The sequence below is a fragment of the Haemorhous mexicanus genome, chromosome 2, assembly GCF_027477595.1.
Source record: "Haemorhous mexicanus isolate bHaeMex1 chromosome 2, bHaeMex1.pri, whole genome shotgun sequence".
Classification (NCBI taxonomy): Eukaryota; Metazoa; Chordata; class Aves; order Passeriformes; family Fringillidae; genus Haemorhous; species Haemorhous mexicanus.
This window is the reverse complement of record NC_082342.1, coordinates 121,951,522-121,965,999: the sequence shown is the minus strand read 5'-3', so window position 1 is coordinate 121,965,999 and position 14,478 is coordinate 121,951,522. Positions and strand designations below refer to the sequence as shown.

Below are 14,478 nucleotides of genomic sequence, written 5' to 3'. Positions count from 1 at the left end.
AAATGTTGCAGGAGGGGATTTTTGTGCCTGGCGGGTTTTGATGGCATCAGTGCCAGGCTGATCTGAAGTGCCTCGGTCAGGTCACACCTGCCCCATTTAAACCCAGGTGGTTTTAATAAGAACATAGAAATCCCTCAGTCTGCTGATTCACCCTCTATGGCACCTCTGGTACTGGAAGTGCTGATGCTTCTTCGTGAGCCAAAGTGAGTCCCATTTCCTGCAAACTGGCTTCTATTTACCCTTGTGCCATGAATTGGATTTGCTCTTGAAATCTCCCACTGGATTTGTCTGAACAGCAATTCTGATCCAATTCCTGCAGATCCTAACGGGAATCAAAAGGTGAGGTTTTCGAGAGTACTACGCCAAAGGACCTTCAGAAAAGTATCTTTAATTAAGTTTTCGTTATAAACAAGACTAAATTATGGAAATAAACATTCATACACAGAGCTGGAAGGTGTCCCTGCCCATGGCAGGGGGTGTTCACCAATAAATAAATTTCCAAGACCTATTTCTGTGTTAAAGATGCAAAAATGGACTTGTGCACGTGTACATTCCAAGCCAAGACATCCAGAACCCTCCCTTCACAGCCACTGAATTTAACCTTGAAGAGGTGAATGTACTTTTAAAAAATATGCTGAGAACCTGCCAAATATTCATGAGTTGTAAGTATTGAAATAAGAGAGCAAAGGTCAAATAGGGCACAGCAAGATGTTTGCCTCCACTTTAATGTGTTATTCTTACGCCTCCATTTCCCCTTTGAAGAGATAAGAGCCTGTAAAAGTGATTACTGGGCTGAAGTGAAGCATTAGTTTGGATTTCAGCAGAAGGAAAATGGCCTGAAAGAGAAGAACTGATTTGTTGCTGCTGTGGTTTAACCCGGCCAGCAGCTGCTCAGGGGTGGGGAGGGCACAAAAGGGGCTGTGCAAGCCGTGCCCAGCAATAAAAACACCCTGGAATGGTCAGCACTGCCTCCAGCCCGAGCCCAACACGCAGCCCCAGACTAACGACGAGAAAAATTAACTCTACCACAACCCAAACTGACACATTTCATTTAATAATATTTAAAAATAACTCAATTATGTACAGTGCAAATGCTCATCACACAACCAAATTTCCTTCAAGTAGTGTAACAGCGTGGATTCGACATTTTCACTGAACCTGAAATTTCTCTAGTGCTATATTTCATCAATAAAGTGCATCCAAAAACCTTGGCAAGAGGAATTAGTGTGAAATTACTTCGGTGCAAGTTTTAACCACTTCAAGAGAGAAGACTTCCACCCAAACCTTTTGCCCTCTTCCCCCCCGTTTTCCTTCGTGTCTGAATCAGAAACCTTTTCCACGACAGCCTCGTAAGTCTTTCGTGCTCGGAGGATTTCCTTGTCGGTGCTGAAATGCACCATCTGCCTGCTCAGGATGGGCACCACCAGGTTGAAGTTGTCAACTCTCTTGTTCAGCTTCCTGATGTCTTCTGCGAACTGCTCGCAAACGCGACCCCACTGCTTCTGCTCCGACAGCGTCATGGGCTCCCCGAGCTTCCTCCTGGAGGCCACGATGCTCTTCCTCAGGCGCTCGATGGTCTCGCGGATCTCCTTCTGCAGCAGGATCCACTCGGGCTGGTAGCCGTTGTCGATGAGGATCCTGTTCAGGTTGTGGGTCATGGGGTCGATGTGGGGGCTGTGCGAGAACTTCTGCAAAGGCTTCCCTTTGCCGCTCAGGTTGTCGAAGTCTCCCTTGGCCATGGATTCCTGGATGAGGTCCTCCACCAGCCGTTCCACGGCCTGAGTGATCTTCACCTTCTTGCTCTGCCGCACGTCCTGGGCGCGGCTGAGGTCGCTGCCGGCGTAGCGGCTCTCCAGCCGCTGCTGCCGGTACTCCAGCACCTGCTCGGTGGCGCGGTCCACGCGGAACTGCATGTACTGCTTCTCCCGCTGGCTCGGCGTGCCGATGCCCACGCCCTCGAAGCTCAGGTAGTGCCTGTGCTGCAGGGACTTGGATTTGAACTGGTCTTCCTCCTCCTCGCCGGGCTCTGGCTTCTGTTTGGCTGTCAGGTCGCCGAGCACGACCCTGTAGGCCTCCTCCACCCGTATGAAGGCCCTGGAATCGGCCATGCCGGAGCTGCTGTCCGGGTGGTATTTTTTGGCAAGATTGTGATAGGAGTTCCTGACATCGTCGAGAGAACAGCCTTCCTCCAGCTCCAGAACTTTGTAAGAGTCCTTGATGTCGTTTTTGGGTTTGTAACCTGACAACATCCTGCAGAGAAACGGCTTCAGCTTCCTTGGAATCATGGCTCCCCGTCCCATGAAACAGTGCCCCATCTTGTTACTCAGCATGACACAAAGCTCCTGGGGATTTCTTCACATGCAGCTACATTATAAAGAACCTACAGGCACATTTAGACAAAAATCATGTTAAAGATCTTTATTTTAAAGAACTTCCAGGGCATAAGTCTTATCTTTAGCCTGATATATTAAAGAAATCCCTACTAAAATTTAGCAGTATTTTTTTCTTTTACAGACTATTACTGAAATCACAGAATCCCAGACTGGTTTGGGTTGGAAAAAGCCCATCCAGTGTCACCCCTGCCATGGCAGGGACACCTCCCACTGTGCCAGGCTGCTCCAGCCCCAGTGTCCAGCCTGGCCTTGGGCACTGCCAGGGATCCAGGGGCAGCCCCAGCTGCTCTGGGCACCCTGGGCCAGGGCCTGCCCACCCTGCCAGGGAACAATTCCTCATTGCCAAGATCCCATCCAGCCCTGCCCTCCCTAAGCTTAAAGTCATTAATTTACATTTCTAATTAGTATTAAAGTAGCAGTACTACAATATAAATGAAAATTAATTCACTGTTTACTTTTTTCCTGGTATGACAACAGGAACACAGGTTTGTTTTGCACTGCAGAATTCCCTGGAAGCATTTTTATCACCTTTATTCTTCTACTATTTATTTTATTGCCTTTCAGCAAACATTGTAAACTAGAAATAAGCTTGATGCTGAGCAATAACTGCTGAAACAAATCCCTCCCTTCTTCTCTGTACCTACATTCAACAACAGCTCAATTTCCTACTCCCTTGGATCAATGCCTCAAGACCTACGACCTGGTACGTTGGCAAAGGAGGTCATCACAGCACATTATTGGTATTTCACAGCAACATCTGGATCAGCACTCAGGTTATAGATTCACTAGGTCAGCCTTTGTATCCCAGCAGTGGCCAACTTCCTTCGCTGGTGCCAGGCAGGGGCATAAACCTGGAATTCAGGACAAATCGATAGCAGTGAGTAAGTCACTCTGTCAGCAATTCTGGGATCCTGGGTTATCCGGGGACACAGCTAGGGCAACACCTCAGCAGGTGAAAAAGTCAGTCCTAATGTAAAATCAAAGTAGAAGTATATAACACTAACTGGACACACCACTTACACATCAGCCAACTCCTCTTTATTCATGGAAATCCTTAGGGAAATGCTGGGTCAGTGGACCCAAAGACACAGAGAGGGCAACATCTCCTTTGCTCACTCCATCTCCAAACAAAAAACTAGGTCAAGTAACTCCTCAAGGTTAACCAAAGAATAAGCAGCATTTATGTTTTCTGCACAAACCCAACTGCCCTTCTGCCCTAACCAGAGAAGGAAAAGGACAAGTACTTGGGACTGCATCAATCCTCAATGTTTTCAGCTGGCTTTGATCCATGTAAGGCATTAAGTCGTCAGCTGGTGATAATGGAGCTCATTAACACCTTTATTTATGACCCAGTGATTTCATCCATCTGGGGGGCGGACAAAGATAACTACTCATTTTCATACGGCTATAAAATCCCATGTAACTACTACTTAAAGAGAATGATCAATAAACACACTTTTAAAATTCAATTATTGCTCCGAAAGTGACTTTCTCATAACTCGGTAGCCCCGATTTCAATAAACCTGTTGTTAAGACCCATATATAGACCCCTCACCCCCCAAGGGGGCCGGCTGGGAAAGGAGGGTTATTCCCTGGCAGTGTGAACCGAGCGATCCCGCAGGGATTTGGGAAGGGGGGACGGATTGGGCCCCCCAGGAGCCGGCCCCGCTCCCGCCCTCCCTGCTCCCCGGGGTCCCGCACCTGGAGCCCGGCCCGCCCCCGCCTCACCTGGTGCCGCCGGCCGGCCCGCGGGAACGGGCCGGTAACGGCCCCGCAGGAAGAGGAGGGGCCGCAGGAAGAGGAGGGACGGGCCGCGGCTGTGACCCCGCGCTCAAGGACAGAGAGAGGGGCAGGCCCGGGCAGGGAGGGGAAGAAAGGGGGCAGGACGGGAGGGTCGGGGAATGGAGAGTGAGAGAGATAGGGAGTAGGGCAGGGAGAGAGAGAGAGGGGGAAAGTGGAGAAGGAAGGGAGCAGGGTGGGAGAGGGTCCCGCTGGGCTCCGCTCTCCGCCAGGGGGCGCCCAAGCGGCGCCGCAGCCGTGAGGGGAGGGAGCCGTGACGGGAGATGTGCCATGCTGGGGCTGTGAGGGGAGATGTGCCATGCTGGGGCTGTGAGGGGAGATGTGCCATGCTGGGGCTGTGAGGGGAGATGTGCCATGCTGGGGCTGTGAGAGGAGATGTGCCATGCTGGGGCTGTGAGGGGAGATGTGCCATGCTGGGGCTGTGAGGGGAGATGTGCCATGCTGGGGCTGTGAGGGGAGATGTGCCATGGTGGGGCTGTGAGATGTGCCATGGTGGGGCTGTGAGGGGAGATGTGCCATGGTGGAGCTGTGAGGGGAGATGTGCCATGCTGGGGCTGTGAGGGGAGATGTGCCATGGTGGGGCTGTGAGGGGAGATGTGCCATGCTGGGGCTGTGAGGGGAGATGTGCCATGCTGGGGCTGTGAGATGTGCCATGCTGGGGCTGTGAGATGTGCCATGCTGGGGCTGTGAGGGGAGATGTGCCATGCGGGGGCTGTGAGGGGAGATGTGCCATGCTGGGGCTGTGAGGGGAGATGTGCCATGCTGGGGCTGTGAGGGGAGATGTGCCATGCTGGGGCTGTGAGGGGAGATGTGCCGTGGTGGGGCTGTGAGGGGAGATGTGCCATGCTGGGGCTGTGAGGGGAGATGTGCCATGCTGGGGCTGTGAGGGGAGATGTGCCATGCTGGGGCTGTGAGGGGAGATGTGCCATGCTGGGGCTGTGAGATGTGCCATGCTGGGGCTGTGAGATGTGCCATGCTGGGGCTGTGAGGGGAGATGTGCCATGCTGGGGCTGTGAGGGGAGATGTGCCATGGTGGGGCAGTGAGGGGAGATGTGCCATAGAGGGGCTGTGAGATGTGCCATGCTGGGGCTGTGAGGGGAGATGTGCCATGCTGGGGCTGTGAGGGGAGATGTGCCATGCTGGGGCTGTGAGATGTGCCATGCTGGGGCTGTGAGGGGAGATGTGCCATGCTGGGGCTGTGAGATGTGCCATGCTGGGGCTGTGAGGGGAGATGTTCCATGCTGGGACTGTGAGGGGAGATGTGCCATGCTGGGGCTGTGAGATGTGCCATGGTGGTGCTGTGAGGGGAGATGTGCCGTGGTGGGGCTGTGAGAGGAGATGTGCCATGGCAGGGTGTGAGAGAAGAAGCCATGGTGGGGCTGGGAGATGTGCCATGGAGGGGCTGTGAGGGGAGATGTGCTGTGGGGGTGCTGTGAGATGTGCCGTGGTGGGGCTGTGAGAGGAGATGTGCCATGGCAGGGTGTGAGAGAAGATGCCATGGTGGGGCTGGGAGATGTGCCATGGAGGGGTGTGAGGGGAGATGTGCCATAGAGGGGCTGTGAGATGTGCCGTGGTGGGGCTGTTCAGGGTCATCATGGCTCAGGTGGGTTGGGGAGCTCTGCAGCGAGGCAGCAGGGAGTGGAAGGAAAGACAAGGAGTGGGAGGAAAGACAAACCTCTCCCGGTTAAGGCTGCACTCTGTGATTGAAGTACTTGCTGTGAGAGCAGTGAGGACATGTCTCACCTCTGCCAAGCTGAACAAATTGCTGCAGAGGGCTGATATCCTGCAGCTTCTGGTCCAAAATGAAAACTCTTCATCCCATTGCAGCTCAACAGCTCATAGTTTTCCTTCCTGTGTGTGAGCCCAAGGGCTGACAAAAGTTAGGCTGGTCTGCACATAGAGCTGCCCTGTTCTTTTTTCCAACAGGAAAATGTTTCACGAAATCAGGAGGGCAAAAAGTGGTTGTTGTTCCTGTGCTGCCCTTGGGTAATCCCTGTTCCAGAGCACTGCTGTGTGCACCTTCCTGCTGGACAGTAGTGGGAAGATTTGAGCAAAAACAGATGATCCAGAAGCACACCTGATCTGTCTCCTCTCACTCCCCGCACTTGGAGGAGGTTCTGGATCAATGGTGCAGGGCAAGCCTAGGAAATCAGAGGGAACTCTGATTTTCCTCCTTGTGAGCTGCCATGCAGCCTGGGAAAGGAGAGGGGCTTTTGTGCCCGGCTGAGGCGTGGGAGTCCTCCGGGAGCTCCACACCCATTCTGCAGCCTTGGAGCCAGCTGCTGGGTTTTCCCTGGTGCTGCTCAGTTTTGCTTCAATGTTTCCAAAATAAAGAAGATCACAGGAAACAAATTTAAAAGTTTAAAAATAATGAGAACAACAAGTCACAAGAACTGTGTAAGTATTTTATAGCATAGTTTTTCTTTTTGTAATTATTTTGTCAGTAGAGATTTTGCTCCTACCTGTTTATGACTTTTCAGCTACATGTATTTCTAATTATACCTTTCTAGTATTTGTTATGCCTTTTGACTTCCATGTATAACCGACGAGTGCACCGAGAGTAGTTTTCTCTCCCTAACAGCCTCAAGCACTCGTTTCTTCCTCCCAGAGAGGCTGAAGCCCGTGTGGTTCGTGTCCCATCGCACACCCCTGGCCCCGGTATCAGCACAGGGGATTTGGCCCGGGGGCAGCCGTGTGGCGATGCTGCCGCAGCCGGGCCCAGCCCCTAGGGCCGCTGTCCGGGTGCATTTGGCAGGGCACGGACACAATTTTAGCGCCGTCTGTCTCTGTGCTCCGTGTTTGTGTGGGCCGTGCGGGCGGAGCGGGGCTGGCGGGAGCCGCGCTCCCCTCAGAGCCCCTGAGGGCGGCAGCAATGGCGGCGCCGCTCCCTCAGCGCCCGGCCCGGCCCCGGCGGGCGGGGAGCCCTCGGCAGCGCCCTGCGGGCAGCAGGGAGCGAGCCCCGGCCCGGCCTCGGTGCCCGTGGCGCCGCAGAGGCCGGGGCAGAGCTGCAGCAGTCGGTGCCTCAGGCACTGCCCCGAGGCAGCTGCAGCAGCCGGGCCCCGGCCTTGTGGCAGCGCAGGAGGCTCTCGTGGTGCCGCTTCTCCAGCCCGGCCGGGTGCCCGTGCACGGCCCCGGCCTTGCGTGCTGCCCCTGCCCCGCTCGGCTTCCTGTGCCCGGCAAAGGCGCCGAGCCCGCGCTCGGTGCCCCCGGCTGTCACTGCTGAAGGCAGGGTGAGCCCCGGTGCCCGGCAGAACCCTGAGGGACACCCCTGCTCCCCGGGCTCCCGGGGCTCCTGGAGCCGCTGCCCACGAGTGCCCGGCCCGTCCGTGCGGCCAATTCCTGGTGCCCTGGGCAGCGCAGCCGGCAAAGCCAGGGCTCTGTCCTGTGGGGCTGGGGCTGTCCTGTGGCAGCGTGGCCAAAGCCTCTGAGGGCTCTGGGCACAGCAGGGGCCAAAGGCCACAAGTGCGGGGCTGCTGCCAGCCAGTTCCTGGCTGCTCCACTGATGCTGGGCTGCCGGCGGTGGCCCTTTGTGACACAGGCTCACGGTGTTGGGACCCTCTGTGATGTGGAACGTGCTGGTGGCCAGAGAGCCTTGTGACATCAGGGAGCCCTGGCCTGGCTGAGGGTGTCTAAGGGGCGCAGAGCCCTGGCGTGCCCAGTCACAGGAGAGCCGCTCTCTGTGCAGGAAGCAGCTCCCTGTGTCTGTCTGCACTGGAGAACAATGGAAATTACTGAGAAAATGAATAAGGAGAAGGGGAACCCCAACTCCCAGCCTGCCCAAGGCCAACTGTTGAGCATGCAGGGGAGGATGAGAGTGAGGGGTGAGGCAGAAAGGAGAGGCCAGTGCAGGGACAGGGCCGCGACCTTTGCCCTGCCAAAGGAGCCATCTCCATCCCACGCCTCCTCATCCTCATTCTCCTACTACTCCTCGCTGATGCCCATCAAGCTGCCACCAGTGCACCTGGGGCAGCCAAAGGTAGGACCCAGAAAGCCCAAACACCTCAAGGTCCCACAGGTGCAGCTCAGGCAGCCACAGGCAGTGCCACAGGACAGCTGGAGCCAGGCCCTGCCCCTCTGTGGGGACAGACTGCCGCCACTGCCACATCTGCCAGTGCTGTCACCGCTGACACCACTGCCCTGCCAGGTGAGCCCCAGGGATGCTCAGAGCCGGGGCACAGAGCTGCAGAGCACAGGGGAGAAGAAGCCCCAGCCCTGCAGCCCAAGTGCTTGGCAGCCATACACCCCCGTGCCCAGGGTGTTCTTGCCCCCACTCTGGGCGGCCCAGGAGGGCACAGCCCGTGTGTCCCCGAGCTGGCAGCTGCTGCCTGTGCTGCCCATCCCCTCGGGGGCTCGAGCCATGGAGCGCAGCCTCACAGGCATGGCGCTGGAAAGACAGAATAATGACAACGAGCTGTCTCACGGGGAAAATGGCAGTGATAAGGAGCTGTCCCCAAAGAGAGAATGCATTGAGTTCTTCCGAGGGGACAGCAAGAGTGACCAGGAGCTGTCCCCGGTTGAAGATGACAGTGAGCTCTTTCCAGTGGACAGCACAAGCGACCAGGAGCTGTCCCCAGTGGAAGAGGCCATGGTGGTGGTTTCAGGGGACAGCACAAGCGACCAGGAGCTGTCCCCAGTGGAAGAGGCCATGGTGGTGGTTTCAGGGGACGGCCCAACTGATGAAGAGCTGTCCAAAGTGGAAGAAACCGGCGAGGTTGATCCAGAGGACAGCACAAGTGACCGTGAGCTGTCCAAATTGGAAGAGGCCATCAAGCCCTTCCCAGGGGAAAACAGCAATGATGAGAAGCTGTCCCCAGTGGAAGGTGACAATGAATTCTCTCAAGGGGACAGCAAGAGTTACAAGGAGCTGTCCCTGGGTGAAGAGAAACCTGAGAAAGAGCTGTCCCCAGGGCTGAGTGACAGTGACAAAGAGCTGTCCCAAGGGGTTAACTATGAGGATGAGAGGCTTTCCCCAGCAGATGTCAAACACAAGACAGAGCTGTGGTTTGGGGAAGACTATGGTGTCTTAGCCATGTCCCCATGGGAAGAGAATGACAACAAACGGCTCTCCCATTGGGAAGAACAAAAGGATGAAGAGCTCTGCAGTTGGGAACAAGAGGAGGATGAAGAGCTCTCCCATTGGGAAGAACACAAGGATGAAGAACTCTCCTACTGGGAAGAATGTGAGGATGAAGAGCTGACAAGGAGGGCCCTGCTCGGTGGTATGGACAGCAATTCAAACTTATCACCTAAACTCCCAGTGGAGAAAGTGTCAAGGCATCAGATGGTGCTGGAATGGCTGGAAGCCCATTTCCCCAACAATTATGGTGCTGAGGAGGAGGAAGAGAAAGAAGCTGACAGACAACAAGAACTGTCCCATGTGAAAAAGTGCGAGGAGAAGGTGGAGGCCCACTGGCAGGAGCTGTTGGACTCAGTTTCAGCTCTTGATTTCAATGTCAGTGACAATGTGCATTCCAAAGGAGTCCCAGTGGTGTCTCAAGGGGACGAAGCCATCCAGAACAACATCTGGAACAAACCCTTGGGCTTGGTGGATGACAAGGACCCCCGGGAAGGACCCAGCTGTTCCAGGCAAGTGGACACAGAGGTGGCAGCAAAGTCAGCCTGTGCTGATGAGCCCAGTGCCTCTCCTGCCCTGTGGGGTCCCACAGGTGCCAAGCTGGCAGCTGCTGAGGAGGAGGAGCCCCCCAAGCCTCTCGGTCCAGAGGTGACAGAGGCACAGAGCCAGGGCTCTGAGAAACGTCCCTCCCACTTCAGGCGGGCACTGCAGGGGCCGTTCCGGTGTCCCTCTCTGCTGCGGGGGCCGATCCGGTGTCCCTCTCTGGTGCGGGGGCCGTTCCGGTGTCCCTCTCTGGTGCGGAGGCCGTTCCGGTGTCCCTCTCTGTTGCGGGGGCCGTTCCGGTGTCCCTCTCTGTTGTGGAGGCCGTTCCGGTGTCCCTCTCTGTTGCGGAGGCCGTTCCGGTGTCCCTCTCTGTTGCGGGGGCCGTTCCGGTGTCCCTCTCTGCTGCGGGGGCCGTTCCGGTGTCCCAGTCTGGCGTTGGGGCTGTTCTGGTGTCCCTGCATGGCGGCACAGCCGGAGGAGTAGCGCCTACACCAGCAGCAGGCCAGGCCTGGAGGTGGAGGCACAGCAGCACTTGGGCGGGACAAACGTCCCGGTTGTGGTTCCTGGAGGTCAGCGCAAGCCAGCACTGCAGGCGCAGGACTCAGGCCAAGAGGTGGCCATGGACTAAGAGCACAAAGACCCCCAAAGCCACCGACCCTTTTCCAGAAGGGTCTGAAAGAACAGACTGTGCCAGAGGCCCAATTTGCATAGAGGTACGAAACCCGTTTCAGGATGGGGAACCCAGTCCATAAAAGGGTACCCCCACCAAGTCCCTGACCCTGAGCATCCCAACAGCTGGATCATTGCTGGAACCAGGAGTGACGTCCACTCATCTGGAACCACGCTGGATCCAAAGTGACATCCTGTCAGCTGGAACCATGCTGAAGCCAGAACTGATGGCCCACCAGCTGGAACCATGCTGGAGCCAGGAGTGATGATCTCTTTTCCCTTTTCTTTCCTTGTCTTTCTTTCTTCCAGTGTGTCCCTTTTTAATTCATCTTTTCCTTTCTCTCTGTCCTTTTACCCTTCCTTTTATCCCAAACTCACTGCCATGGGTTTTTATTGTAGGTCAGGGATTAATGTAGCAGTTGTGTAGTAATAAGGCAAATTAACAAAATATTAATACATTGCTAAAAATAATGTTGAAGTGTTTGACAAAAGCTTTTGATTACTTTGTGGATGCTCTGGCTTTTATTGTTGCTTTTGTCCTTGAGCATTTATGATTCTTGGGTGCTTCCTTCCCCTTATGGGTGGGTGATCACAACACTTTTATAAAAAATGCTGCTTTTTCCAATTGTGCTTGTCTGTGCCTGGTCCGCCTCGAGAGTGAGGCAGGTGCTGGCAGCATAAATAGTCATGGAATCATGGAATACCCTGAGCTGAAGGGACCCCCAGGGATCCCCCAGTCCCAGACCCCACCAAGCCCAGCCTGGGCATCCCTGGCAGCGCTGGCCAAAGGCTCCTGGAGCTCTGGCAGCCTCGGGGCCGTGCCCATTCCCTGGGCAGCCTGGGCAGTGCCAGCACCCTCTGGGGAAGAACCTTGCCCTAAAATCCAACCTAAACTCCTCCTGGGCCAGCCCCAGGCACTCCCTGGGTGCTGTCCCTGTGCCAGAGCAGAGATCAGAGCTTAAAGGAAGAGTGACTCATCTGCAGATTTCCTGACTCTATCTCCCTCCAGCACTTCTCAGAAATGTGACAGCACACAGGTAAACTTTAAAAAGTTATTCTTGCATCATCTGCATTTATTCTTGCATCATTCACTTGCACAAGCCCAGTCTCAGCTGTGACATTGCACCAGCTGTGCCACCAAGCTGGAGCAGCACCAGCCCTCACACAGGGGGACACAGTTTAGGGACTCTTGTTTAGTTATAGCTTGTCTTTAAATAGAATTGTTTAACCAGGAGGGACTGAGGAAACAAGACATTCACAGCAACTGAAGTCAGTTAAAATTGCGTTATGGGAAACAGCACTGCCTGATGCATACCTGTTACAAATGCCTTAGAAACCAAAAGGAGCCATCTTTACAGTACTGAGGAACAGTTAAATGTGCCATAAATGAACAATACAAATTGCATTTTCTTGAAAGAAAGGGTAACTTTATCTTCTATTGCCAGACAATTTTTTATAATGCCTTCATAATTTTTGGGATCATACAAATTCTACAGACGGTAGAATTTTTCTCTGGTTTTCTTAAAAGAGAAAAAGAAAAGAAAATGAATCCATACCATTTGTTTGGAAAAAAGCAAAATGTGCACTAAAAAGCCAGGCTGAGATGGGGAAGAGGGAGCAGCACCTCTCAGAGGGTGGGCAGGCCCTGGCACAGGTGCCCAGAGCAGCTGGGGCTGCCCCTGGATCCCTGGCAGTGCCCAAGGCCAGGCTGGACACTGGGGCTGGAGCAGCCTGGCACAGTGGGAGGTGTCCCTGCCATGGCAGGGGTGGCACTGGGTGGGATTTATGGACCCCCCAGAGCATCCTGTGATTCCCTGAAGAGCAGGGCTGGAGACAGGGCCAGGCCCCTGGCCCAGCGCTCAGGTCCCACACCCAGCCTTCTCTTCCTCCTGTGTCACACCACAGTCCCCTTCCCATGGAGCAGCTCCTGGAGCTGGGATGGATTTCCCTGGCCATCCATCACCCTTCAGACACCCAGCCACTTCTGGGGGATGGAGGGAGGGCAGAGCTCCTGCTGCTCACCAAGCCCTGACCTTTCAGCTCTGTCCCTATTTCTTCTCTCTCCCCCTCTCCTGTGCTCAGGGCAGGGGCAGGAGCTGGACCCAGGGGCTGACGGGGGCTTGGAGGAAGCCCCAGTTCCCTTTGCTTGCACAGCACTGACAGATGCCAGAACTGGTCCCTAAATCCAGGGACAGTGACACTTTGGCAGCTCTACAGGCAGCCAAGGAACTGACCCACGGTCACAGCAGAGCCTGTGACAACTCTACCAAGTAATTAGGGCCGTTTAACAGACTCTCAGTGCAGTTCTTTATTTTTTTAATGAGATCCTAAATATATCCTCCTACATACAGAAAAATAATTTCCTGAGGACACTGCTTCTTTTAAAATATTTAAATTAACAAACAAAACCAGGTGCCTTTAAATGCATTTCTGTGAGATTTACTCGGAATTTGACAATGACAATAGAGCTGTGGTTTTGTACTGTATGTACAATAATAATATATCTATATTATATCTAGAAGCATGTACTGCACTCTGGATACAGCAATATGCACGTAGGACAGGAGTGGAGAGGCTGAACAAAGCAAGGGCAGATGTGGAATGTATGCACAGAGCAAACCCTCAAAGCCATTTCTCCTGGTTCCCAGCTTCTCCCTGTTTCAAGGGCTTTGACTGCTGGATTTGAATGAGCTGAGATCTCACTGTGACAAGCAGAGCACTCTGCAACCAGGCACTGCTGTTGGAGTCAGAGTCTGGAGTTGTCACATCTCAGTTTTGAAAATGTATGTAAGAAAAAACTCCATTACCCACAATGTTTCCTACCTCAATCCTCCTCACACGTAACAAAAAGTGACTGAATAATTTTTAAAGGGTAAAAAAATTGTAAAATAAGCATTGAAAAAGTGCCCTCATAAAAACTCACATTGAGAAAATACTGAATAATTAAGTGCATCTAGAAAAACCTGCTGCAGTCACTCAGCTCTTTGGCTCAGTATCACCTCAGAGCCGGGCTCTGTCTCCCAGGTGCCCAAGTCCCCTCCCCAGCTCTGAGCAGCCTCTCCCAGCTTTCCAGCCTGGCTTTCCATCAGCTCTGCCCTGGGCAGGCTCTCAGCATTTCTGAGCCAAGGCCAGCCTGGGGTGGTTTTATTTTACAGCACTTCCAAGTGCTCAGGCCTTGGCAGGGGCTGCCCAGGGAGCTCTGCAGTGCCCATCCCTGCAGGTGTCCCCTGGAGGTGGCACTGAGTGCTCTGGGCTGGGCACAAGGTGGCCATGGGGCTCAGCTGGCACTCCCTGGGCTGGGAGGGCTGTGCCAGCCCCAGGGATTTGGGGATTCTGTGTGACTCCAGGAAGCCCAGTTCTGTCTGGGAAGCAGCAGTGCAGATGTGCCACCGATCTCCAAGGGCAATGACACTGTCACCAGGGCATGGACACAGCCTGTCCTCCATGCACAGGGACAGGACGAGCTTCTCCCTCAGCACTGGACTGATTGTGAGGGATTCATTGGATCTCTGTGAGCCCAACTGCAGCCTTTCCTCATCAAGGTTTGGGTAACCCCTGCTGGCACTGGCAGTGCTCTGCCTCCAGGGGGACAGGGACATCCCAAGTGATGGGGCTGGGAAGGTGCTCGTGCTTGTTCTCTCACAATTCCCCAAAATGGGGCAATCCTACAGGCTGCTACAGCACTTCCCTGGAAGGGTCCCAGGTTGGATGGGGCTGGAGCAGCCTGGGACAGGGGGAGGTGTCCCTGTCCATGGCAGGGGGGCACTGGCTGGGCTTTGAGGTCCCTTCCAACCCAAACCATTCTGGGACAGGATCCCCTGAGTGAAGGGTCCCCCACTTCCAGCCCCAAATGAGCCTCAGGCAGGTGCAGCTCCTTGGGGCTCCCTCCAAGACCCTGCCCAAGGTTCCTGCATTCCAGCCACGAGATTTTTTTGTCCTGTTGGCCAGTTCAGCTGTCGCTGTAATTGATGTTGGTGAAATTACACTATTAACAAACAA

At 54.5% G+C, this 14,478-nt stretch overlaps 2 protein-coding genes across 4 annotated transcripts; one reads left to right on the top strand and one right to left on the bottom strand.

The window, feature by feature from the left end:
• Positions 1-1,035: 1,035 nt before the first annotated feature.
• Positions 1,036-4,273, bottom strand: DNAJC28 (DnaJ heat shock protein family (Hsp40) member C28). 3 transcript variants are annotated; one of them, XM_059840203.1, is made up of 3 exons: positions 4,122-4,273; positions 3,038-3,244; positions 1,036-2,380 (listed from the first exon to the last, which is right to left on the bottom strand). In XM_059840203.1, the coding sequence occupies exon 3, from the start codon at positions 2,328-2,330 to the stop codon at positions 1,233-1,235; it is 1,098 nt and encodes a 365-aa protein (XP_059696186.1). In that variant the 5' UTR covers positions 2,331-2,380; positions 3,038-3,244; positions 4,122-4,273; the 3' UTR covers positions 1,036-1,232. The 3 variants fall into 3 exon arrangements, with proteins under 3 accessions (XP_059696186.1, XP_059696188.1, XP_059696189.1); XM_059840205.1 differs by having other exon boundaries at positions 3,094-3,244; XM_059840206.1 differs by lacking the exon at positions 3,038-3,244 and having other exon boundaries at positions 4,122-4,145.
• Positions 4,274-7,765: 3,492 nt separating this feature from the next.
• On the top strand, positions 7,766-14,404 carry LOC132324151 (nestin-like). The gene is made up of 2 exons (XM_059840202.1): positions 7,766-10,523; positions 10,606-14,404. Exon 1 carries the CDS (start codon positions 7,915-7,917, stop codon positions 10,291-10,293), a length of 2,379 nt encoding a protein of 792 aa, XP_059696185.1. The 5' UTR covers positions 7,766-7,914; the 3' UTR covers positions 10,294-10,523; positions 10,606-14,404.
• Positions 14,405-14,478: the final 74 nt, after the last annotated feature.